At 32.1% G+C, this 26,642-nt stretch overlaps 1 protein-coding gene across 3 annotated transcripts in view; it reads right to left on the bottom strand.

Moving 5' to 3' along the window:
• Positions 1-8,270: 8,270 nt before the first annotated feature.
• The window catches only part of LOC125053156 (laccase-like), a 57,290-nt gene continuing 38,918 nt past the window's right edge, over positions 8,271-26,642 (bottom strand). For all 3 annotated transcript variants that reach the window (XM_047654388.1, XM_047654387.1, XM_047654386.1), the window contains exons 3-11: positions 24,929-25,497; positions 23,486-23,643; positions 22,729-22,872; positions 19,136-19,331; positions 17,834-17,957; positions 11,992-12,103; positions 11,201-11,303; positions 9,519-9,705; positions 8,271-9,201 (exon numbers count right to left, since the gene is read on the bottom strand). In XM_047654388.1, coding sequence (XP_047510344.1) covers positions 8,459-9,201; positions 9,519-9,705; positions 11,201-11,303; positions 11,992-12,103; positions 17,834-17,957; positions 19,136-19,331; positions 22,729-22,872; positions 23,486-23,643; positions 24,929-25,497 — 2,336 coding nt within the window. In that variant the 3' untranslated portion in view covers positions 8,271-8,458. The remainder of the gene's footprint in view (positions 9,202-9,518; positions 9,706-11,200; positions 11,304-11,991; positions 12,104-17,833; positions 17,958-19,135; positions 19,332-22,728; positions 22,873-23,485; positions 23,644-24,928; positions 25,498-26,642) is intronic.

Genomic DNA, 26,642 nt, shown 5'->3' on the forward strand with positions numbered 1-26,642 from the left:
ACTCCCTCTTTGTGTTCTAACAACTAGTTTTAGGCTACTTTTAAAATTTCAGTTTTGTCTGAAGTAAATTTACCGGCCAGAACAATTTTTCAAGTTACAGACTTGTTGTACAGTGTAAAAATAAGTGAAAAGTCTGACTCAACCGCTCCATTGTATAATTTTTAACTTACACTACACAGATAATACATATTTTTTATGCTTGTCAGGGTTTAGAAATATATCAAAGAACGAAAATTGGATGAACCCAATGTGTACGTTTTCTTTTTCTATATTTTCTTTTTAATATAACCACAAAATAATAGCCTCTTCCACGTCCATTTTCTACGTTCTACCGAACTAGACTGACGAGTACTCTCGCAACGCGCGTTAGCGCTCATCATCTGAACGCTCTTCAAATTTGATTTAACGCGCGTTACATGTGAACATAGCCTTAATATGGTTATACTATTCTATTTTCTATTCTACGTATTATTCCTTCAACGTTATAAAATTCTTTTGTTTACTTGACATAAGGTACTACGCTGTGGTGATACATGATTAATGACAGGCAAATGATGAAAACGTGTTTCTGATTGGACAAACGGACGTAATATGACGTATCTCATCACATGTCAATGAGTATTTGACTATTGATTCTGTTGGCCAATCACATTCAAACGGAATGCGCGGTCGTTTCGTCTTTTTATATATTCTCACCCCAACATATACGTTGTGTATACAACCACTAGCAGATGCACAAGTCATTTCTTAAAACTTAACCTCTATTTTAGATACAGAAGTTATTCTTGCACCACACATCAAAAGGTCAGACGTAACCGCTGCTGTCCGTCCATTCGAAAATATCCTAAGTGCTGAGTGGGCACCGGCAATTGTCTGCAATTTATCTGTGACTCAATAGCCCCTTTTACCGAAATAATCTTTTCACTTACCTGCTCACAGACTATAATAAACTTGAGGGTTGTGTGTCATCTTTCAGTACATATTGATAGTTTGGCTCTATGTCAAAAAGATTTAATATGAGATTACCTTTTTATTACAAGTATTAATTTAGTTTATAATATTCTTTCTCGTTTATATGTTTTCTATGTAAATGTGGCGGCTGTCACTCATATGATTGTTGTATCACTGACAGCTGACAGACAATCATTGTTGCTGTCAGTAAATAAGCTGTAGAAAGCGCCTTTTCAAATAATTCGAAATTAAACTTTTGTTATTTGGTAGTATTAAATATACCATAGATGGGTAAAAACCATAAATAATATCTCCACGTTATACTAAGATATATAATAAAATTTTGTTATCTCCGAAAGAAGGGTTATTTTAGGCTATTTAAATGTACAAATGAAAAGCAAAAGGATATTTTCTCATTTAATCTACAAAAATTTTCTGTATCAATATATTATGTATCTGAAAAATTACACATCTTTGACTGATTTTTTGACTAGATCGATGATCCTATCAGGCAGACAGAGGCAAAAATATGTTTTTGCTTCTTTGACTTTACTTGTGACCAGTTTTAAACAAAACAAAATCACTTTTCGTATATTTCAAAAGACACACGAAACTATTTTAAATTTCTAACGCCTGAAAATAATTTAAAATGGAATTTAACAATTAGTGTAATGCGAAAACTAAAGAATCGCTGAAACGGATTCATTACGTCTAGACTAATTTGTACTAGCAAGCCAATCTCAGCTTTCTCGTGTTTGTTTAATAGGTTTTCATTTATCGTGTGTGTGAGTTTGAATTAATTTAGGTTTGTACCCTTAGACATTAGTTCGTATGCTTTGATATTCAATAATGAACGCTCAATATGATGAAATAAAATAAATCAGTGTTGCTAAAACCTTTTTAGGTCTGGGACTCAGATTTTTGTATCTGTTTCATGATCATTTGTCAATCTAATAGGAAAGTAGGTGATCAACCTCCTGTGCCTGACAAATGCCATCGACTCATTGGGTCTAAGGCAAGCTCACGATGTTTTATTTATATATTGTATACATAGAAAGTGCATTGGTGCACAGCCGGGCATCGAACCTACGACTTTAAGGATGAGAGTCGCATGCTGATTTCCCTTTCAAATTATCTGGAGTGACCATATTCTACATATTACTCTGTGCTAAATAATCAGAGACCGTTAACTCTTAACGATTTACTGAAAACTGTTTAATTTTTTTTTAATATAACAGTAGGCAATTGGGCAGGAGGCTCACCTGATGTTAAGTGATGGACTCATATTGCAAGACGGCTCGCAAGTGCGCTACCAGCCTTTTAAGAAAAAGGTACAAGTTATGCGATAACTTTGAATGCCTACGAATTCAAAGTCATAAACTCATAAAACCAAATCATATTAGGCTTGAAATATAACCATACGTTTTATCGTTCCTAACTTAATTACGGTCCATACAAACTTCGTGATACTTAAACCATGTCCTGATTACGTAGATAATGAAAATTAACTCGAAATGAACTTTGAATTTTATCGTTTTACAAGAGCACTCAAAGACGTTATTAGATTGTTACTTTTATAAAAGTGCCGGTCCCCAAATTTTAATTACTTTTCCTAATTATATAATACAATTTGGCGAGAATATTTATTTATAATAATGTAGTGCAACCTTTGTGGTCTTAAAACAATTGATACTTTTTATGGTTAGGTAGATTTTATTAACAAATTTACTTTAAAACATTCGTCAAATTAACATAATATTAAAACCTTTCTTGTGGTATTGTTTGTAATGAAGATAGAGTATATTCTATTATGTGTACTATCTGTTTAACTTGGAAAGCGATACCAATGCTTTAGAAGATTCAAGTTTTAATATATTTGTTTTATATGTCGCGTACCATTAGGGTACATAACTATTTTCCTCTAAGAATCACGTCCAAGTCCAAGCAACTCTCAAGTTACTGCAACAAAATAAACATGACAAAACGTACCTAATTAAGGCTTAGAAGGTGTTTTTTTTTTTAAATATAGTATATGATGAAGAATATTTTACATTTTAATAATATTGTATCGTTAAATTTGATATATTTCACAGATATACATATTATATAAAAACTGGAACACCAATTGTTCCCAACAAAGCTCTCTAACTTCCTAAGTTTGACCGAGGTCTGCTCAGTATTATTTCAGCGATAACGCTGGTCACTACGACAGACTGTAATTGTATACAATTATTATAACGACTGTATTTCGGTTCAGTTACGAGGTACAATGGCAAATCTTAGTACTTGCAGCGCTTGGGGGTTACCATACATAAATTGCTGAAATTATTCCTCGTTGTGACAATATATTTTAGGAATTAAATTACTGTATAAGTAAAGTATCTACGAATCCATTTTATATGAATCAAGTGTCAGGAATTTCTCTAGTTGTGTGTATTGTTATGATATTGGCAAACTGAAAACGAAACTAACGGCTTAACAACTCTACGAGCCGCAAAGCCTCCACCTATAGTGTGATTTTTAGTTAATGGTTCAAGAATCATTGGAAGAGTTGTAATCTTCGGAATTCCCTACCTTTCCCTAGCTTTCGTATGGCCTACAATGAAGGGAAATTGAGTAATGTCATTAAATAAATGTAAGGATAGGGACGTATGCTTTATGGTGCATTCCTTGGGTAATAGAAGTAGTAAAAACGGGAGCAAGGGAGCGTTCAAGTATTACGTAACGAATTTTCGGAAGGGGGGGTCATTTTGTAAAACGTTACGATGCGGGGCGAGGATTGAATTACACGTTATTGTTAATATTATTTTCGACTTACACCACATAATAGTAACTAGTAGTAGAAGAGTCACTAGGTGGTCACGAAACGTTTTACTATACTTGGGTACAGTACTGTACTTGGGTACTGAAAAACGTCACGGCGAGTTACATGTGGTAGGGGGGGTCAATAATCTCCAAAAATTGCGTTACGTAATACTTGAACGCTCCCCAAGCTTAAAGTGAGTATATTAAAGAAGTAGGAATGTGTATAGTGACCTACGCTTACAACGGAGCCTTACGTGGTTAGAAGTACAAGTTATTGTTATTTTCTTTAAGCTTTCAGATACGCGCATGACGCTAATTAAGAGCTTGACAGAGTCCCCGTTTCAAAACGATGCGAGACAAGAATATTCAACTTAAATAAATAATAGTTTAAAAAAACTAAAAAACACGCTTTTAAAGCACATCAAACTAAAAAGTGAAAAATAATTCCTAATTTAGGCTGAAAATGGTAATGAACAAAAAATACTGGTATTATTGTGAAAAAGCGTGGGTTGCTCGATAGACGAGTGGCACAGAGATGGTGTGCTTTAAAAGCGTGTTTTTTAGTTTTTTTTAACTATTATTTGACTACTCATTGGTCTACTGGTTAGTACCCCTGACTGCGCATCCATGGGTCCCGGGTTCGATCCCCGGCTAAGACGAACATCGATGTGATGAGCATTTGGTGTAGTGCTTAGGTCTTGGGTGTTTAAATATGTATTTATATATCTATCTATCTATAATATGTATGTATATCCGTTGCCTAGTACCCATAACACAAGCTTCACCAGCTTAGCATGGGACTCGGTCAATTGGATTATTTTTTAGTTTGAATTAAATCTGTCCGTTAAAAGTGGGTCAAAATCGAGTCCGAATTAGTCGGTTACATACATACATACAGGTGAAGCTAATATAAAACGTGTAAAAAATACTATTCTTGAGTGCTATTCATCGATGCTATACGTCTCGATGCAAACGTCGTATTATTGAGTGATCCTTTAGACATCCGTGCCACGCCTTTTAAAACGGTACGTTTTAAATGTCATTTTTTATTAGACATGTAGTGTATTTGCGACTACTTACTTACTAATTCAATCATAAAATCTATTGTATAAGTTTTTCTATGAGAAAATTTAGATATTTAAATAGTCATATGAGACTAGTAAATTTTATATAAAACTTTGTGTTTATAGTTTGTAAATAATTATGTTAAAATTCATTTGTGTTTTTAGTGCTTCATTATACGGGTGTACCCAAATATTGAAGGTTGATAAAGCAAACTGTGTGCTCATCACGGGAACTATAATATTTATGAGCGCTGCAACGCTATTGGGTTACTTCATACTAGGGAATAAATTACGTATAAATACTTTATGTTGCAAATTAAATACTATGTATGTACGTTAGTATTTAATAATTAAAATATAGTATATAAGCGATATTTTAAGCTGTCCGCCAGTGTGACTCCCAACTTTGAGGTCAAACGTTCAAACCTGATAAGATTCTGTGTCGTCTGTGAAGTCTTGTCTTGTCTTACTGGATGACTTGAAAATTAACAACTGCTTCGTACGTATTAGGTGTTCAAGGGGTGTTTTGAAGAGACCGTAAAAGGAAAATCAAACATTTCGTTTCCCATAAGAGTTTCAGGTATTTTTCTCACCCGTCTTTTAACGATATTTATTACCGGCCCTTTGTGACTTGATTTACGTTCACGCTATCTTAATTGCTTAAGTTTTTAAGCAGTCTTATAGATTTGCTTATCGATGATATGTTTAGAACAAAATCTCTCAGTTAGGATTATTGACAGATATATTTTTGTTAACAGTCAAAAGGTAGTCAATTGAAATTGCCTACCTAAATGAAAATAATAAACCTAGCATCATGGCTGATTTACACTGGGTCAGTAGACAAGTCAGTCGCAGCGCCAATGTCGGCGCCGCGACTGACTTTAACTGTTTACATGAAGTAAGTAGTAGTGGTGAGTTTCTCACGATGAGCACACGTGTGTGAAGTCAGTGGGAAAAATGAATTCGCGAAAACAACTGAAACGACGATTTAATTATTTGTTGAAAAATTTATCAATTTTGCTGTTGAATGAGTTAATAGAAATGGTAGAAAATGAGATAACTAAAAATAAACGACAACGCGTAAGAAAATGGATTGACGATAGAAACGAAACTGGTGGCTCTGCTTTGTTGCTGAAGCAATTGCGATTTGAAGATCCTGCGGAGTACAAACTGGCCATATAATTGCACCAATTTTAAGGTTTCGTCTTCGCTAAGCTTCATTTTCATCGCCAGCGAAAAAAACGTGGTCACTCTACAACGCAGCGGCAGTGACTAACCACGCACTGACTTGTCTGTTTACACGGGGTTTATTTGGCTGGCGCGGGGGTGCGCGGGTGGCGCGGGGCGCCAACTTACTTTAAAATATTCGTGTCCGAATATTCAAGTCAGCGCTGACTTCAAGCCACTGTACTGACTTCAAATCAGTTTACATAGGGTTTTTTTCGGGTCAGCACTGACTTGCCTCGAATTTGTAGTCAGTTACTGACCCTGTGTAAATCAGCTCTCACTTTGTAGAAATTTCTGAATTTCTTTTTAATTATTTCAATATTTGAATACGGTGGTAAATCGCTTAAGTAATACCGTATACGCCCATCAGATGGATCTGTTACAAAACGATATTGATTGTCATTTTGTAATTATAAGTCAAAACCATTTATTCATTTAGGTAACAAAATGTACACTTATGAATGTCAAAAAGAAATACATATTAAATGGTAAATGCTTCTAATTTATATATCTCCTTTATCAAATTAATAAAAATGTATTGGAGTGGCGGAAATCAAGCCAACAAATTTAAAGGTTACTTATAAGTATGTTAGCCTTCTAATATTGTAGATATACTCGTATATCTGCATCTAAATATTTTGTTTCAGTTGACACGCGCTTAGATTATTCAACAAATTCAGAGGTTCGCAACGCAACTTTTACCTAGTAAGTGAAATGGTGACTGAAACGAAGGCAATAAATGGCTTCGGTACTTTACGAGTATCACTATACAAGAAACAAAATATAGTGTCAGCCTCACAAAGTTAGTTAGGCTCACAGTTGCATCTAGCATGACAACTCAAATTATTATATATTATCATAAAATGGAGGTCATATTTGCGAAAAGCAGACTTTAAATATTGTTAAGACAAAGCTTCGGTAGATATTCTAGACTTGTGCGAAAATCTCATCGCGTCGAAAGCTCTAAATTAGTGCAAAATTACGAAAATATAACACGTAATTTCAAAACGATCTGAAACAGAAACATATACCATTTTCGTGCTGCGAATTTTCAACGAAGAAAATTTTCTCTGGAAATCCTTTCAATTAATTACAAGAAAACGTAAACTTATTAACGTCTCTTTTGAATACTGCCTAACTCGATATTACTTTCGGTAATTTCACAGTTTCATCTACGTAATAAAACAAGCATTTTTAGTTGGATTTTAATCATAATCATTAAATAATATAACACAAATCTTAGGGCTACTTAAAAACTATTAAATATCACATATCATCAGCGACATCCATCTTAATTGTTGAGCATCAGTTAATTAGAAGACACATTAATAATAATTTTTAACATTTATTAATTTCAAAAGAAATATCAATTAGGGATATTCTATTGGGATTCATAAAATCCTTAGTTAAGTGGAGAAAGAAGTATATTTTTAATTCATTAATCATAATTTTATATTTTATTATTTTATTAATCGAGATGTATAAAGATTACACCTTCACTAATTTAACAATGGATAGAATAAATGCTAAGAGGATTAATTTTAGTATCTAAAATAACTGACACCCAAAGTAAAACATTTCTTAAATGTTTTGGTATTTGGCAAGGCTACTAGATAGATCACAGTTGGAAAATATTTACAATATCATTGGTCAACGCGTGTTAACTAACGAAAAGTGGCGATCTTCAATAAATATAATATAAGTACTGTCCAATAAATAAAACTGATGGTGGTTTAAATATAAGAAATAACGTTTTATATAAGTACAAAATAAATCCTACTGATACAACAGCAGATAACAAAATATTGATACTTCGAAGTATTATTTAGAATGAAAGTGAAAATACAAGTTTAAAACTGATATCCACAAGAGCTTCAAAATTATCGGGTATTTCCCGATAGGTTCGTTGCAAACAATTAATATAATCGTCATGACGACTTATAGTCGACTATATTTGTTTGCAGGGAACCTTGAGGGAAATGCCCGATAATTTTGAAGCTCGTGTGGTATTCGGGGGATTATTTTTCCGACCCAAATGTCGGCCAATAGAATTGCACCATGAGACGAAATGTACAGTTAACAAATAAGAATTTCATAATGAATAAAACAACTACTTAATACTTTTCTTGAAGCAACGACCAGAGAAAATTTTCACAAAAAATTATCAGTATAATACCATGTAGGTTGTACCACGTGACGTCGAATGGTGCAATTCTATTGGCCGATATTTGGGTCGGAAAAATAATCAATAAAATGATATAAAAGTGACGTGCGTTTAATCAAAAGTTTGTTCTATCTACTGGTCTCAAAAAAACAGTTTAAAAAAAATCCAAATAAAATTTCAATTTCAAAGTCTCATTATTCCAAAAAAAAAAAATACTTCATAGTTTACATTTTTCTTTTTATCAAAGCTAGATATACCTTAATAATATTCTTAATGTCCAGATACATAAAATAGCATAAACTGATGACGTAATTTTAACAGCTCCTGACGTATTATTAACATAAACCACTGGCCACCAATGTGTAATTGAAATAAATTGATTATCATTACTAGGTTTTGGTGTAGTTTCATGTTCCACCATATTATCAGGCATATAATTACCACACCTTGGAAAATCTCGTGGTATAGGAGGGAAATCTTTTTCTTCGCCCACTTTAAATACCAGCGCCATGCCTACTTCTACATGAAATTCAATATGACAGTGGAATAACCAATATCCAGGATTGTCAGCTTTGAACCTTAGAATTGTGTAGCCACCGTCCGGTACCGTCACTGTATCTTTGAGGGGAGGATTTTTCAGATTTCGTTTCATGAGGCCTGCTTTGTCATATGCTTTGATTTCATCTACAGTGATTTCTTCAGCTAGCCGTCTCATACCAACTACTCTAAAGTAATACCCGTGTAAATGGAAAGGATGGTTAGCATCAAACGTTACACCCTCGTCTACTATAATCAGTTCTACTACCGCGTTCTTTTTCACTGATAAAACGTGAGAACACTCACAGTAGCCTTCTTTGCATGATTCGTCTATGCTTGATGCGTTGCAGAAGTTATCGGCAGATGGCCGAGAGATCATAAGGGGACTCGATGGCATCTTCATACTAATGTGGTTGAGTTGTGGTGTATATAGACGATTGTCGGGATTTGGAACTAAAACAAAACAGAATATGTATAGAGACATAAGCTCCACTTCCATCCATCTAGGCTTGGGGCAGGAAAGTGAGTAACCAATATAAACCGAAAAAGGTAAGCCAATTGACAATTTATCTTCTACCAACTGAAACTGGAGGCAAATATTGCATAGAACTACTTCAAGAAAAAGATTTAAGAGCAAAGAAAAAAAAATTAAGCCTTTGTAACCTTTACTGTTACAAAGGCTACCATTTCTATGAATAGAAATATAAATTGTCCGAAAAATGTTTGTACACACACAGAACTGTTAAATAATTCCTCAGATAAGCAATTACCTTGGTAATATCCATAATACGGTGATCTGTGATAATGAGAATTGTTCTTCGGGTAGAAATCATACGCAATGTAAAACTGATAGTCTGCGACCTCCTTTAAACTGTCATCGTATCCTTCGAGGGACCTCATTTCAGCCACACTTATTGTTTCTTCATCTTCCTCACCTTTATTAAGAGCGTTTAGTTGCTATAACAAAAACAATGCGATTAATTAAAGGTAGGTATTATTTCACTTTTGTAAAACTATGCAAAAATTTGTTTAAAATAAATCTTTCCAAACCTAGTAACATTGGTATTATACCCTAGAAACTAAGTATATATTATAATTAGACCCAAGCTTACTCTGCCACAGCCTAGGTTTAATATTTGCATTACACATCGAGGTCTGGGTTCGATTATGCAAATAATCAAAGATTTTTTAAGTTTGGTATTAACATTTCAATATATCTTATAAGTATAACGATTAGTATCATAGAGACAGACTGATTATTAACGGGCCCTTCTTTATTAAACTTTGACAATGATTTAACTTCTAGGTCTTAAGGCAAACCGTAATAGTAATGTTTATATTTCTAAACAACAAAGTACTGACACAACTTTGTTTTCTCAAACAGTTTTACAGTTCACTACAGTGCAGAAACTAAAGTTATTTATTAATGTTTGAAGAATTAAGCTCCAAGCAAATATAAACACTGTACTTTGGACGCTTATACTATGCTTCAAAGTAGTGAGTAGTAGTAGTAAAACCTTTTTTAAAATATTTATGTTGTCCCGCTTTCTCCAAAATGGATGATGAAAAGAAAGAACATTTGTTCTGGCTGTGTGGGCTTGTTTTTATTAGAAACCTTAAAATACCAAAACTATAGTTTAAACTAAAAAACAGTATATGTAGCGGGGAGCCGATAAAGGATACAATTTCATTGTAAAAAGACCTGCCAAGAACCTTCCAACAATACAAAAGCGCACAAAATAAAATTTCACATGAAAATAAACTCGAGAAAACACTCTTCTTAAGAATTATCAGATTTCTGTTGAAAGCAAATTATCTTTTCATCCATATTATTGGTGTAACGACTCCCTGGCTTACAGCCAGCTTGCATTGGCTTAGATTTTAACAAGGGCTTATTTCCTTTATGTGAAAATTTCTTTGAAACTTCCCGTTAGATGTGTAAAATTAAGAAATTCTAATAAAATGCAAGTCTTTTGTAAAATATATAATGTAATTTTAATGAATACTTTTAAATAATATATAAACCTAAAACTTCAACAACCTTAATTTTTATTTCTCATCAAAGTACCACTTACATGAGATAACTTCAAATAAATGCCTACTATTATTTTTTACCTATTAAACTTAATATTCACAAATTTGATTCGAAACTCTTACACAAAACGATGTAAGCTACGGAAGGACAAATACTTGATAACATGCACTTGGATTTTTTGTTCATTCGTTTAATACTTATTTTTTTAATCGAGAAACTAAAGTGGAGATGGGGTAACCATTTTGAATTTCCTTATATTTTTTACAGACAAAAAATAATTTAAGGCCTATACCAAGAGACCCTGAACCACGCGTCATGAAGCTTACAAATAATTTGGTTAAGCATCCTCATTAACAATACTTATGTGCCATAATGATACAATAAATTTTAAGTAGATTTACGTTACAAAATACTTACAAGTCCCTCATTATGTAGCTCCTCCCAGGTGGGATCTCCACTTGGTTCCACCTCCATCGCCCCCTCGTAATGCAATACAGCCACTTGCTTTGCCTTAGTGAATCTAAACAAAGAGATTAAGTAATGTATGTTATTTTATAATCGAAACCTTTTGCACAATTAATTAAAATGATTAAACAGAAATAGATATAAATTTAAATATTTTATTTCGTCATTTAATTATTGTTCAACTGAAAGTTTCAATCTTGGCATAAAGTACGTTACGATTCTACTGTGCACATTGAAACCGGTCGTGTTAACTAGCATGGTGAATTTACTCAAGAAACCGTCTTTGTAAAGTAGTAATATTATTCTTAGAATACAATTCTTCAATAAGATATGTATTAAATAAAGCTGTCTAAAAAGGCTTACTATAAAGTTAACAATTATGTAGTTGATAAAAGGGCCTGGGACTAGTGATAGACAGGCTATTTCTAATTAATTTACGATATTTGTTTTAAAATAAGTGTTCTTTGACTTAGTGATTTTGTATGACGATTTGCTATAAAAGAGTACCGACAGTTTTTTACGCCGGCTTTTTCTCTCGGCCTACACCCTCTGTCTCCTTTGCCGATGAGTTGACGTCTACCGATTCAAATTTAATGACGTGGAATAAGTGGTACCTGTATCTTATATTCCATAATAGACATATTTTATTTTTATTTAATAAACTATTTCGCGAGTTCATTAGTGTCATAAAGTATCCTCATCATAAGAGTTCATCATATATTTTTGTAAATGTTGTCAAATACCTTTCATCACAATCCATCAATCCACGGAAACGAATCCAGTAATTATCGATTTCATTGTTGGTCTCCAGTACAAAGTCAAAACGCTCCCCGGCGTACGTCACGAGTGATGTAGCTGTAAAAAAACAGAAATATTGGATCTTTCGTACTTTAACTTTTTAACGATGACGCAACATTTCAGCGGCTGTATTTCGAAGGCAAAGATTGTATAAAATACAGGTGCAAATACAATATAGAAGTCAGAACTTGATCATACTTATTAATTTTTTTAATTTCCCCGGTAAAACGTAATCTATGGTATATTAAATTATACTTGTTTAACGTGTTAAATAACATATTTATGGTAATAAGAAAGTTCTTCAAATGAAATATTTGCACGTTTGCAGGCTCGTTAGTATTGCACGTGTAACGCCGATGACCTAATTTAAAAATAGCATATGTTATCGCCTAAAAGCCTTTCTAATGAAACCTTTATCTTTTTTAAACAATAGAGATCTCAGATACAAAACTGTTATACATATATATATTACGTTAATGATAATAATCTTTTGCAACGACTGACAACAACCTTCAGAACGTTTTTTAATGCCTAATTAAATACTGTATGACTCCTTCATAAAAGCTTCTGGCAAATATTGAAATACAATGTTTTAGGACAACGAAGGGGTGAACTACTGCGTGCTACTGAATGTGCGTAGTTATAATTTGAATATATTACAAAACTGTTTGTCACTATATTTACACGGGCACTTTATTAAGTAAGTAACCTGGTACTTTCTTAAGTCAACCTATAAATAAAAACATAATAAAGACAAACGCTTTTTATTCCTATAAAGTCTTAGAATACCTTGACAGTGATTATAATTCTGTTTATATAATTTCGTAATAATTAGTATTGACCTAGTTTTTGTTTCATTTATCTAATGAAATTTCGCCGATTAATTCACCGTGTTTACACATTACCCATATTTTTAGATTTTGCTAGGTTTTTTCTATTTGCTAATTGGATTTACGGATCATTATAAATAAATAAACACCCACAAATTGAAAGAAAGAAAGAAAAACCTTTATTATACACCATAAACAGGATATTTAGATTAAGTGTACTGGCCCCACTAGGATTCCCTGTGTTGTGGGCAGCCAAAGGAAGAGTCCTTTTGACACGTAAACAGTTGATTTGTGTTTTTTAAGTTTACTATCACTTCTGACATCAAGGATTGTGTCGTGAATGTGGAATGTACAAGTGTAAAACCCTGATGATAGATCTGTCCTGGGTTCAATTCCCCGCGAAAAAATCATTGTTTCTTTTTAAAGGTAAAATAAACAACAAAATCTATTAATTATGGGTATCAAAAATTGTCTGATAACTTTGTATATGATGAATGGTTAGACGTAAAAGCGTTTGTATCTGGAAACTTTATTAGAATAGCATTCATTAATATTAATAGATAAAATAATATTCTAATCTGTACAGATAATCCTTTTTAACTCGATAAATGGATTAAACTAATTGGGACTTAACTAAAGTCCCTTAAAATGACATATTTTATACATTTAATTAACGGTCACAGGTTTGGTGACTCACCAAATGTTACATACTTCCTTAAGGGACTATATACAAGAAAATAAACTAGATTTTATTTGTATATATTTTTTGTATTCTACCTAATGTCACTGATTAAAGTTTGGTTAGAGGAGGTTGATCTCTGGAGCGTTACACCACAATACATATTCAATAACATAAAACTAAAGACTTAGAAAAAAGAAATGAATGATAAAAAAAGACACGGGTTGAATAATCAGAGAAAAAATGTGTGTTTAAAAATGTACAGCTTTAAAATTAATAAGAGAACAGGCACAAAAGTCTAAGAGTATTAGGGTTGCATTGCCCCCGGATTATTATAAACGCTTATAAGTATTGTGTTTAGAGAACGTGAGTACTTTTAGACAACTTGCTGTGCTAGTATTGCTGGAAAGTATGAAATAAATTCGCGTTTAAGAAAATATATTGAAGTATGTTACAAATTATGGATGGCTATTGAACTATCGAAAAGTTCATTTATTAGGGATTTACTCGACCAAAAATCCAAAGTTATGTAAGGCTAGCAAATTCCTAAAACGCCAGTAGTCGGGGATGTCGGGCTCAATTTGAATATTCAGATCAAAGAGTTTGCCGACGGTACGAAAATGCTAACGGGTCTGATGCATATTCGTTTAGTGTGTTTTCATAAGGGTTCCTAGAAATAATTTCCGCTCTACGCAGTAAAACCTTCGTTGTATTATTTATTTAATGCCTACGCGTTAAAAAAGGCTTGCCGCTAACAAGCGGTGTTTCAGGCAAGAAAAACAAAACAATAAAGACTGGACTGAGCACAGGTGAGGAAGAAAATAATTATATTTCTCTATTATACATATTTTATACATTAGGTGGTTAATTTCATGAAATTATTTAATTAACGCTAGCACATAGATTAATAATATTTCCGCCTCTTTTGCTGCCAAATCCAAAGGCATTATCCAAAGTCTAATCTTGTTCATTGGCAATGTAAACAATTGTTATTAACCCGCGTCCGAGTAGGAATTATTCCTATATATTCTACTAATTCATTTAATTAAGGATTATGATTAATAATGCCCTTATATTATACTATCACGTATATCTCAAACTGATAATCTCCTTTTTTGAAGTTGGTTTGGTTGATTTTAACTAAAGTAAAGTAAAAAGTAAAAAAATCATTTAATCATATAGGTAACATAATTTAGGTACATTTATGACTCGTCAGTAAAGAAATACATATTAATGCTTCTAATTTTACATTTACTGCCAGTTCTCAAATCAAGGGCGTAGAACGGGAGAGAAGAACTGGCAATAAACTCTCCGCCACTCTTTTTAATCGCCATTTTTTTTTTTTACTGTAATCAATATTAAAACACTGTAATATATAATAAATGTATCTTCGATCTTAATTTTCACGTAAGCAGATTTGCTACGACTGAATGGTTACGAGTATGAAACATATCCTTTGACAGATTTCCTTTGAGCTCGCATCTTAAGCATGATCATCTTACGCTATTTAGTTCCATTTGGTTATTTCCGAAGACTTTTTGATGAATGTATAATTTGTAAGTTATAATTGTTTTGAAAACTGAGCCTATAGGACAAGATTTTTAACATGATTTTGAACAATTAATCCGTCATTCGTTACAAACGTTTCTCTAGTTAAAACTACATTTAAGTAAATACCTCCTTAAACTAAAACCTAGTTATAACTAGAACTTACTGCTTTATATATATTTTTTTTTTATAAAGTTACACCTTAGTTATAATTAATAAACTTTAACAAGTTTTTACAGAATAAATTTGACATTGAATTTGTTCATTGTTAGAGTTTTTAAAAGGCAATTAATTCTACTTGTGACAACAACATACTATGTAGGGGCGACGGGAATCTAGCAGCTTATTAGGTTGGCCGTTCTCCAACGAGATGGATCGATCGGGTGAAAGACTCCTCATCTTCAAGAAAAGAAGAAAATAGAAGCGTGAGACAGAAATTGGTGGAGGCAAATCATTTGCGCCAAATCAGTGGAACCGTCCTTCTCTACAGCTGACTACGACAGTCAGATATGGTCCAAGGAGAGAGTTCAAACTAGAGAAACAGGTTCTCGCTATAACCAGCTAAAAAAGGAAATTGATAAAACAAATGCCAATTTCTCATATAGGAACAGAATTGTAGACAGTGTATCAGTTGGTAGATAAAGCTTAGAAACGGATTTCCCACACCAATGAGATCTATTTTGCATCCCCCGGGTTTTCAATTAACCTTCTTGCTTTTTTCACTCCATACTTGAGCATTTACAAAGCACAGTGAGAATCACTAATTCCCTTTAAAGGAATGAATTAGATAGTTCGCATTCATCCGGTATTAAAACTAAATCGAATAATTCTCAAATAAAAGTGAACACTTACTTTAATTAACGATTCTATTTATTTCTTTCTTTCTTTCAAAAATTAAAAACAGGTCAGCGTAATTGGCATGCTCCTATGTCCCTCACGTAGGCCAGAGAAGAGAACTCAAGTAAGAGAAGACTCGCAAATCGTAATACATAAAAAAGAACTTTTTGTTAATATTCTGTAGTGAAATCGCGTAATATCGCATATTATTAGGTCATTAATAGTTTCATATATTCAAGTTATTTTTAACAAGATCGAGGTAATTTAATCATATGAAAGCATACACTCATTTTATAAATATGTTAAAGCGTTTATACCGTTGGAATGATTACAGTAATTCATGACGATCTTATTTACATGTAACTCTACAAATTTTTGCTACAGAATTTTTGGTAGGCGCTTTTTTATACGTTCCGGTAATATTTTAATGTTGGGAATATTTTTATTTTTTACTTTATACATATAGCATAGCAGCATAGCATAGATTCATTTTCAATTTTCAAAAGAGTCGAAGAAAATGATGTCAGAATATTTCATGATTTGTTTCTTCTTACAATTTTCTCTTACTTCTCTTTTTTGATTTCCTTACACCAAATGAAGATATAAAACAATTGTTTGCTATGTTTCGTATATATTTTCAAAGCTAATCTGATGACAATCAGAAAACATCTAAAAGTGTAGTACTCGAAAAGAAATCTGCGCAATCCAATAAAAATTCAACGTAAATTAACCATGTAAACATTATCGTTTAATCAAAAATGTAAATTTTGAATTCGTATTTCTCTGTAAATAAAAATTGCTTCCAACTCGAAGTTATGATTAAATCTGAGGATAAATTGCGTCATATAACGTTTACAATTTATGGAATATACATGGATTAAGGTTACTAAGACTTCGTTCAAGTTTAGTTAAACAATATATAAAGGCCAAAAACCGGTTACATAGAAATGAAATGGCGGCAAAAACCCGACGCTAAAACATGCTTCAAACTCATCATTTTATTTACGCGCGAGAAAAAACATACTAACATATAGGCTCAAACGTTTTAATGGTAAATTATGTTACCTTTTAGTATATTTCAAAATACATCGGCACTCAACGAAATAATGTTTCTTCGCACTTAAATATGCAACTTTTAATTATACTGTTAAACGAAATTGTAGAGATGAAACAGACATTGTGCACAGAATTTGCATACGGCTAACAATAGACAGCTGAATGAGGTTGTCGTGTGATATTGAAATAGTACTCACTAGGTACCACAGAGATTATTCTATTGTGGCTTTGTCTAGCTAATTCTTTAAATATCTTTTTTATAGTCTATGCTTAAATAATTTCTATTGCCTGTAGTTCTCTGACAATCGATCTACGACAATTTGATTTCAATCGATTTTTTTCGTTTTCGTATAAAAATTCCTGACACAGATTAGGGCTACAAATGTCAATTTGAGTTTGACATATGTCACTTGATACAACTTAAGGAACCGAAATGCTAGCTTAGTGTTATAATGTTGTACCAAAATCAAAATATGATTTATTCATGTAGGTAGTTTAATGTCCACTTATGAATGAACAAAAAATTAATGCTTCCACTTACATTTACTGCCATTTATCTGTTACTATTAAAATACTCAAGATTTGTTTGCAAAATGTTGGTAAGCACCTGCAACCACCGCCTTCTTTGTTAATGCTGTTAGCGATAACGAACCAGTAAATTTTTGACTTTGACTTTGATCTAGTTGAAATTTCAAAAAATATGATTTTTGTTGATATAATTAAATACCGACATTTAATATTCAAATTCAAAATTGTACTAACTAGTTATTAATGTTTGATTATTCATAGACATTTGTATACAATATACATGCATCATTTTCATGTGGGAATACTTACCAGTAATAGGGACTAGGTCGTAACCATCAGACGCAATGATGGTGATATTGTGGCCATCAACCGACATCTCAATAGGGCAGTTTAAGAACTCCGCGTTGATGACACGAAAACGGTACTTGTAGCCCTAAAAAAGTTTTTAAGTTAGATATATTTATTCTATGAAATATGTAATGTTGTGTCGTAGACATTTTTGTAGACATGTCTTCTATAAATCTGTAGTACATCACTTTGGTCTATTATCAATAGTTTCCACAGCGTACGCGATATAGACCTTTTCATTGGCTTTTTCACAACATTACTCAACTTTTAAGTATATTTCGAAGTTTTTATTTGCATATTTAACATTCTTGCAAATATTCTACAGCCAATAGTTATTGGGAAAAAGTAAGATTTAGAATTTTGTAAATACGGTCCAGTAGTTTTGGATCCTATTTAATGCAAACAAAAATCTTTCCTCATAGATTAGTAAACTTAGTTATATCTAGAGAGATATGTAAGTTTCAGTAAAATGTTAGAAGAGTAACATTATTTTAACTCCTTTAAAAACCTTTTTTCTAAATCACAATCTGATATAATACACATAATATTAATAAACAAACAATTGCGATTGTTAAGCTGAATATCGAAAATATGCCGGAAGCCGGTTTATTTGTCAATAACTGCTTTAAAATTAAAGACTTTACAGTCTAATAACCAATAGTAGATATTATTTTATGAGATACAAAGTAGACACTACATAAATGAATTATTAGTGCGTCAACTAAGCTTAGTAGCAAAATAATAATAAATTATATATGTCACCGTAAAATTGTAAACACCGTTAGATTGTAATCTATCTCGCGAGATTATAAACTGTCGAAAGATTGTGAACCTCAACGAACTGCTTACAATTTAACGTATTATTATTCGGTAGTTATATGAAATTGTTGGAAAGTAAAATTAATCTGTAATTGACCAAAGTAGTTTGAATGATAACTAAGTTAGTGTAGTACAATCTACCGAATAATAATACGTTAAATTGTAAGCAGGAAGCTGAGGTTCACAATCTTTCGACAGTTTATAATCTCGCGAGATAGATTACAATCTAACGGTGTTTACAATTTTACGTTAACATATATACAGCAAGAATGACGCTCTAATTTTTACTAGACATGAAAAAATATTTGTAATGGCTTAGTTGCCCGTGCGCAACAGTAACTAGTTACTAAACATGTTATGGTGTAGGTACAATAATACTAACTTCGCATATTCTGCCAAATGGCGTGCAAATGTCTTACATAATTTGGTAGAACTTTGAATTACCTGTTCAACATTAAATCTTGCCGTCTTCATATACTTTGGCTTAGTAGTATTGGTGTCGTTAAATATTTTGAACCTGCCCACACCGTTGACCAATAGAGTCGGCGGCTTATTGTCTCCTAATGAGTGGTGATGATCACTGAACATAGCTAAGGACAGGTCATGTATCCAATCAGTTATCAGCATCACGTGGTCCGCCCTGTGAAAGAATATTATCGTAAGTACCTCCATTGCTAATTAAGGTGTAGTTCCATTGCTGACTAATGTTTCTTAAAAGGTCTATTAAAAAAAGTCTTAATAAAACAAAGTGTGTCTTTGTCATTTGCCCATAACGGGGTTACGGGACATCACCCGCACTGATGTCATGAAGATTCTAAAAGAAGTATGGCCTCAAGATATAATCTGTGGGAAGTGGGTATTACCACTACCGACAATATTAAGGACAAGATTTATTTTGCAAAAAATTCGCATTTATGTGAATTTCCTTTAGTAATAAAATATCTTTACTCTTAGTTATTCTTTTAGTATTACGAGGCGATAACTATATTAAATTGAATTTTATTCAAAGGACCGTACAAAACATGTTTCTGAGGATGTTAATGTTTTGTGATCTGCATTAATTTTCACGCAGGTATTTTGGTTAGTTTCATACTAAGACAATCACACTGGAGTTCTTACTTATACAGCCCTGCCATTCTGTAACTCACTTTTCGTACTCACACAGCTTTTCGACTGCTTCACGACTGATTTGAGAGCGACCGCCGATGCGAAAACCGCTGTGTGAGTTCGAAAAGTGAGTTACAGAATCGCAGGGCTGGTGTTAATGCTGTCAAGAAGAAGTTTTGCCTAGGCATTAAGCATGCCACTCTCAATCCAGAGGGTCGTAAAATACCAGGCACCAATGTTTTGTGTGTCAGGCATAGAAAACTCATAAAGATCACCTACTAGCCCATTTGAAAATGCAAATAATAACGAAACTGATACAGAAATCTGAGGTTATACTGCCATTAATTTTGAAGAGAAACTTCTTTAGGCGCAGACGTCACGAAGATGTGCAGCGTTTATGTCAAAGAAAACGGAGAGAGCGATTGAGACCGATTGAGATAGAGTGAGAAGGGCGAATTACCTTATAGAAATTATATTTTTTAATTAAATTTCCGTAAAGGGAATTTATGAAATATTAGTATTTTATATTGTATGCAAAATAATTGATTGAAATCTCAAATTACGAACTTTAAATTAAAATGCCACGTGTTTTTGTTATTGAAAAAATAAATTTAAACAATTAAATTTATTATAGTTCTCGACACTTAATATTTTAATGACAATTAAATTTATTGAATTCCTAACAAATCTTCCTTTTTCCCTCCCTCTGAGTCTCGAAATATAAAGAGTTAGATTTGTATAAATATGAACAAGACTTAAAAATTTGTTTGCTAAAGACATTTCACTTCTGACATGTGTACTTTGTACGCACGCACTTTTTTTTAGTCTTCAAACCGGTGCCCAAGGGATAAATTAGTATAGTTATGACTTGATATTCGGTATTAAAGTTATTCAATTGAATAAAAATTTAATTGGTTAATTAACCAGTGCATAAACTGGCTGTTCTATAAATAATTATTTAGTCCATATATCTCATATCACATTAGTAAAGTTATATTAAGAAGCCGATCATGTATTCACGTGATCCTTTCGCCCACACAGCGAATTATTGTGTAATATCATGAAATGTTGAGTACAAATAAAAGATCTATGAACATTGTTTAGTACTATAAAATACGATTATAATAATAACGGCCTCCGTAATGAATTACATTTGAACATATCTTAAAAATGCATAGTCGTAATTTTATAAAACCTATAAGAGCGTACCAATTGTATTTCATATGTGCAACCCGGGAGTGACACTAAGGGTCTGTTTCACAATGTACGGATAAGTTCTACGTAAGTTCATAAGTAAGTACATAAGGATAAACACTATTGTTGCATTTCACGACTGTCAGATAGCGCTATTCGTCACATAAAGTCCATCATAAGTTATGAGACCGATGAATGTCAAATAGCACAATTTATCTTCCAAATAATTTATGTGTTTCATAGCTATTTGGTACTTTATCCATACATTGTGAAACAGACTCTAAAAGTAACCGTAGAAATATAATGATAAAGCTTAACTTGAACTTAGGTTAATTACAGAAACCACTTCATTATAATGATTTGAAAGTGACTAATTCTAAAAATTTCCGAAACTGGCAAAGCTTGCGGTTTCCTTATAATCAAGTTATTAAATCGTTGTTTTTTGTTTACAACTCAATTAATACAAATATAGTGTAACCAACCGGATGCTGACGTAATGAAGCATCACGAAACATATGCAACAGAGTAAGACAAATTTGTAAGCTTATAAAGAAAAGTAAAAGTACCATACGACATATAAATTTTCCATAGTGAGCAATTCTCTATTTACCTTTTGGTAGGGAATTGCTTTGGTCCTAACAGAGGGTCTATACAAAAATTATTTTCTAGCAGCAACTTGACCCATTATTGCTAATCGAATCTGTATGGGTATGTCACGTGATTAGGCGTTAATGTCATTCTAGTTAGAGGATTTACTAGGATAGTTAAAGTACGTAATACAACGGATCTATTATTATTATATTACTTCAAACACAACTGTCATAATACTACAAATATTTGCGCCTATAAATAATAATATTAATAAGAAAAAGCTCTGTTTTAAAAAGCTAAAGGGCTTTTCACCTGACGCAAAATACTATTTCAATCTTAGTATTTGATGCATTAAGAAACTAGATATGAAAGTCCTAATCTTACTAAGTTTCTTTAAACGAAACTTGTAAAGTGAAAGTTATTACAACCGAAAATTAAGCTTCTCCTTTATAGTCACTCTATCTACCTGTATGTATAACGGAACTATTAATTAATGATTCAGATTCATCAGAGAATTTACGATATCACAAGACATATATAACCTGCGAGCCTTTTTTAGAAAACCTGATTTCGTTAATAAAAATGACGGTAATATGGAATTTTCCATAGGCAATTTAAGAATACATTAGTTTGATTTCAGTAGGCGTGATATTGCATATAAGGACAGATATTAGTCACGGTTTAGTTCATTATACCCATTATATCTACAATTAGGGGTAAAGCATTATAACCCCGTCGGGGTCACCCATTTGAGGGTTAAAAGAACTAAAACTACCAAGTAAAAATTATATTAACCGTTAATTTAATATTAATTACGATTTGTACCAACCAAAGTGGTACCTACAAACCACTGACTTAAAAGTAACGAATAGAGAAGATTCATATTACACATTACAGCAAAACCCTTATTATTATATGCACGTGTATTAAAGCCTCATCGCATATTACGCGAAGAAGTTTTTATTCGCTATAAGATATTTATTGAAATATATTATGTAATGTTGTGTAACAAAATGCTGTATGGAGTATATTTTTAGCAGTTTAATAAACTGCTTTCGTTCTAGCGGTTTTCGTGATGCAACATAGATAAAATATCGAAGATATAAATCAAACCGACATTTAAAAAAAATTAAGGTATACAGTACCTATCGTAATCATAAAGAACTCCATGTGGCTCCTGTGACTTGGGTTTTCTGATGATGAAGGGACCAGCAGCCCCATCAGCTCTCTGCATCCCAGAGTGAGAGTGCCAAAAATGTGTCCCAGCTTGGGTAGCATTGAATTGGTACCTAAAATAAAGCAACAATTAATTAAAAAAACGTGTTATTTACACGTTGTGAACTAAATAATTACGTAAAATTATATATTTGGTTAAATTTCGCGTTGGAGTCGCCCCTTCAAGTTTCACTTTACACCAATAAGTATGATTGTTTAATTACATATGCATACTTGTCGTGCATTAATACCGTGTGGAGTAAAATATACAATTACGCAAGGACCCTATAACGAATTTATATTGTGACTAGCTGATTCGGCAAACGTCGTTTTGCCATGTATATCATTTATAATAAAAAATAGGGGTTGATCGTAGAGGGGTGAAAGTTAGGGGTTGTATGTATTTTTGAATGCATATATATGATACACATAAAAAAATAAAAATTAAAAAATTTGTCTAAAAAATAAAATTAAAAAATTAGGGGTGGACTACCCCTAACATTTAGGGGGATGAAAAATGGATGTTGGCCGATTCTCATAGATACCGGATAAGCTCAAAAAATTTCATCAAAATCGGTCAAGCCGTTTCGGAGGAGTATGGCAACGAAAACTGTGACAAGAGAATTTTATATATTAGATAAAATTTTACAGTTATATTTTTAATTAGTTGCGTGTAAATTTGCATACCTAAAAGTAGTTTCAGGCAATATAGGGCACTGAGTTATGTATGGTGTTCCATCCATGTAGTTTGTACCTCTCTGATGCTGTCCATGCCAGTGCACCGTGGTGCCTTCGGTCATCAGATCGTTCTCAACATCCACAATTATACGATCGTTTTGACATACCTGTGAAATGACAATATACAATTAACACAGTGGCAACTAGGTTTATACATATTTTTTTGTACTTTTGCAATACAATTTATTGTTATCGTTGTAAATTTGTATTAAGAACTCGCTATTTATAAGTACTTTAGTATAAAAAGGATAAAGTTGATATTATAAAAATTAAAAATACCTACTCTAGTTTGTATATTATAAACTATATAACTATTGTTCTAGAAATTGAACTTGTTCTATCTAACAAGGCATAGCTGCTACATCGTTTTTATTTTTCATTTTAAATATTTTTCTTTTTGATATTACGAATAAAATGCAGAGTAAACGAGAATGCTTATCCAAATAAATAACAACAAAATACAGTATCAACAATATGAAACAGGAATGTGAAGGATGTCATTAATTCTATTACGAAATTTCTTGACCATGAAGCTCCAAAAGCATATTAATTAAGATCACGATTCAAACAAAATTGCCACCGAGATGAGCCAAAAACTGGAATAGTAATAACACTTAAAACCGGAGATAATTATAATTGTAATAGCCATAAAGAAAAATTCACACCTTTTTTACTATATTTTTTATTATACCTACTCATACTTTTTGTGAGTTATGTTTATTTTGAGTATGAAACACGATTTTTTTATTAAAAACAGACACTTCATGCTTTGTTGTAGCTTTTGGAATAAATAATAAACTAGTGTTCATTACGTTTTTTCAACATTATGAAATTTTGTTATTAGTGTGTTGTTATAATATAATAAGTTAGACCTTTTTCATTGGTAATTATGTAATAAAAACACAGAGCGTTCCCGTGGAATTCCAATTATGAAAAAATTCCTTTTGAAATATTATGGAAGCGCACATGACACACACTTTGTATGGCGAAAAAATACGCGATACATACAAGTTATATTTTAGAAGAATTTCGTATATTTTAAATTAAAATACACTTTTCTGGGATAAATATGTTCATAATAAAAATTTACAAAGTTTCTTACATGGAATTATAACTATGATTTTGTGTACACCGATAAAAAAAATTATCATTCATAGTTCTTACAATTACAATTAGTGCTATACTTATATCAAAATATTTATATACTTTATCTATGCCCTTAGGTTTCTTTAAGCCCCAGATGATTGGGATTTTAGTTGACTCATTATATATTAGTATTCAACAACCTCCATACTTTGGAATAATTGTGTGAAGGTGTGAAAAATTCAAGTCTATTTATATTGTTAATAGTAATTGCATATTTAGTTGGTGTATCAATAAAAACATAAATACCTCAATAGCAGGTCCAGGCATTCTCCTATTTATCACTGTCAACGGCCGACTGATCCCATCAGCTGGTATACAGTCAATTCTATCACAATCTGTTTCATTATATGGACAATCAAAACAAGCTTTACTCATTGTCATATATAATTCAAGACTAAAGTGATAGTAACATATCATTGGTTCACCACCCTCCACACAGTCCCTTTGACAAGGATGTTCACCGCTTATTAGTTCACCAGTTACTTCATCATATTGCACATGTGTTTTATACTCATTCTTTAATATCTGTCTTATAGGTTTTTTGGGTACTTCCACTGTCCGTGGGGGTACTATCGTATTATTTCGCCTTTTTACTTGATATTTAAGGTCATTGAATGAGTCATTTGATATAATTGGCAGTAGAACTTTAGAAGCGCTTTCCAGAGGCTTAGGAGTATTGTCTAATACTTTTATATTTGGTTCTTCTGTACTTTTGTCCGTGCTCTCGTTTCTTGTATTCAATACATGATCTGTAGTTGCTTCTATCGTGTCAGTGGTTACTTCAACTGGTGATTGCACAACAAAGTCTTTTGAATCTGTAAAAATATTAACTAGCATGAAATATGTTATATGCGTAGAATACATATACAAAGATATATTCTTTAAGAGAACTTATTGCCTGCTATTAAGTTTGTATCCCAGTGATATTTATATGTAAACTAATAAAACACTGGTGTTGTAAAGTAAGTAAACAAAAAAGTATTGTTTATTTAATTAATTGATACGCGACTCTAGTAATCATAAACTAGAAACTCATTTTTTAATTTTGAAATTAAATGTTAATGGTATTTAATAAAAATTAGGGGCGGGTGGTTTAATTGTGATTGCCGTGTATGAGATGAGTAAGAGTAATTAATTTTGCTTTTTTGGAATTATGGACCATTTTAAGGGAGAAATTTCTGAAACCCTATTTGAGTTGTTGAAACACTTTCAAATATGGTACAATTTTTCGATACAGGTGGTAGCACAATAATACATTTGTATGTAGCATCAAGTTAATATAGTATAGAAGCAATTAAAATTGAATTTCTGACTTTGGCAGAATAGTCCCTAAATAGTCCTGGCCCTTTATCTATTTATGTTAATGCGGTAAGACATACTTTAGTTTTATATATTTCACTAATTATAATGATTTAGTTTTTTTTATAATTAATTTCATTTATAAATATGAATTTAGGCACAAATCATGTTTTATTTTAGTTAAATAACCTATAATAATCTTTATTCGCAATTTGTTAATCAATTTTTAGGTTGTTTTTGCTTTTCCCAAAACGTATATCAGACTAAATTTCAAACACTAATGCTCTTATCTTACTAATATCTTAATTCTTATCTCTTAATAAAAATTTATTTGCAGAGAAGTATAAACTACTCTTGCTACAACTATTCTTGCTAAACAACAAAGTAAACGTAATACTATTTTTACACATATATTTTTAAGAAAGTAAATTATAATATTTACAGAGAAGTATAAAATCCATTTTGAAATCGTTTTCATAATAGGTATTTTAACGAAGAATGAAGCGTATTTGATACCGAAACTGTATTCATTTGGCCCGTCAAAAATACCTGCCCGAAATTGAAAAAGGTAGGTCCGAAGGGATCTTGCCCCGTTATTAAGATTAATAGTTTTGGATGAAAATGAAAATTAAACGTAACGTATTTCATTATGCGTTAGCTA

This window comes from Pieris napi, chromosome 10 (assembly GCF_905475465.1).
Source record: "Pieris napi chromosome 10, ilPieNapi1.2, whole genome shotgun sequence".
Taxonomy (NCBI): Eukaryota; Metazoa; Arthropoda; class Insecta; order Lepidoptera; family Pieridae; genus Pieris; species Pieris napi.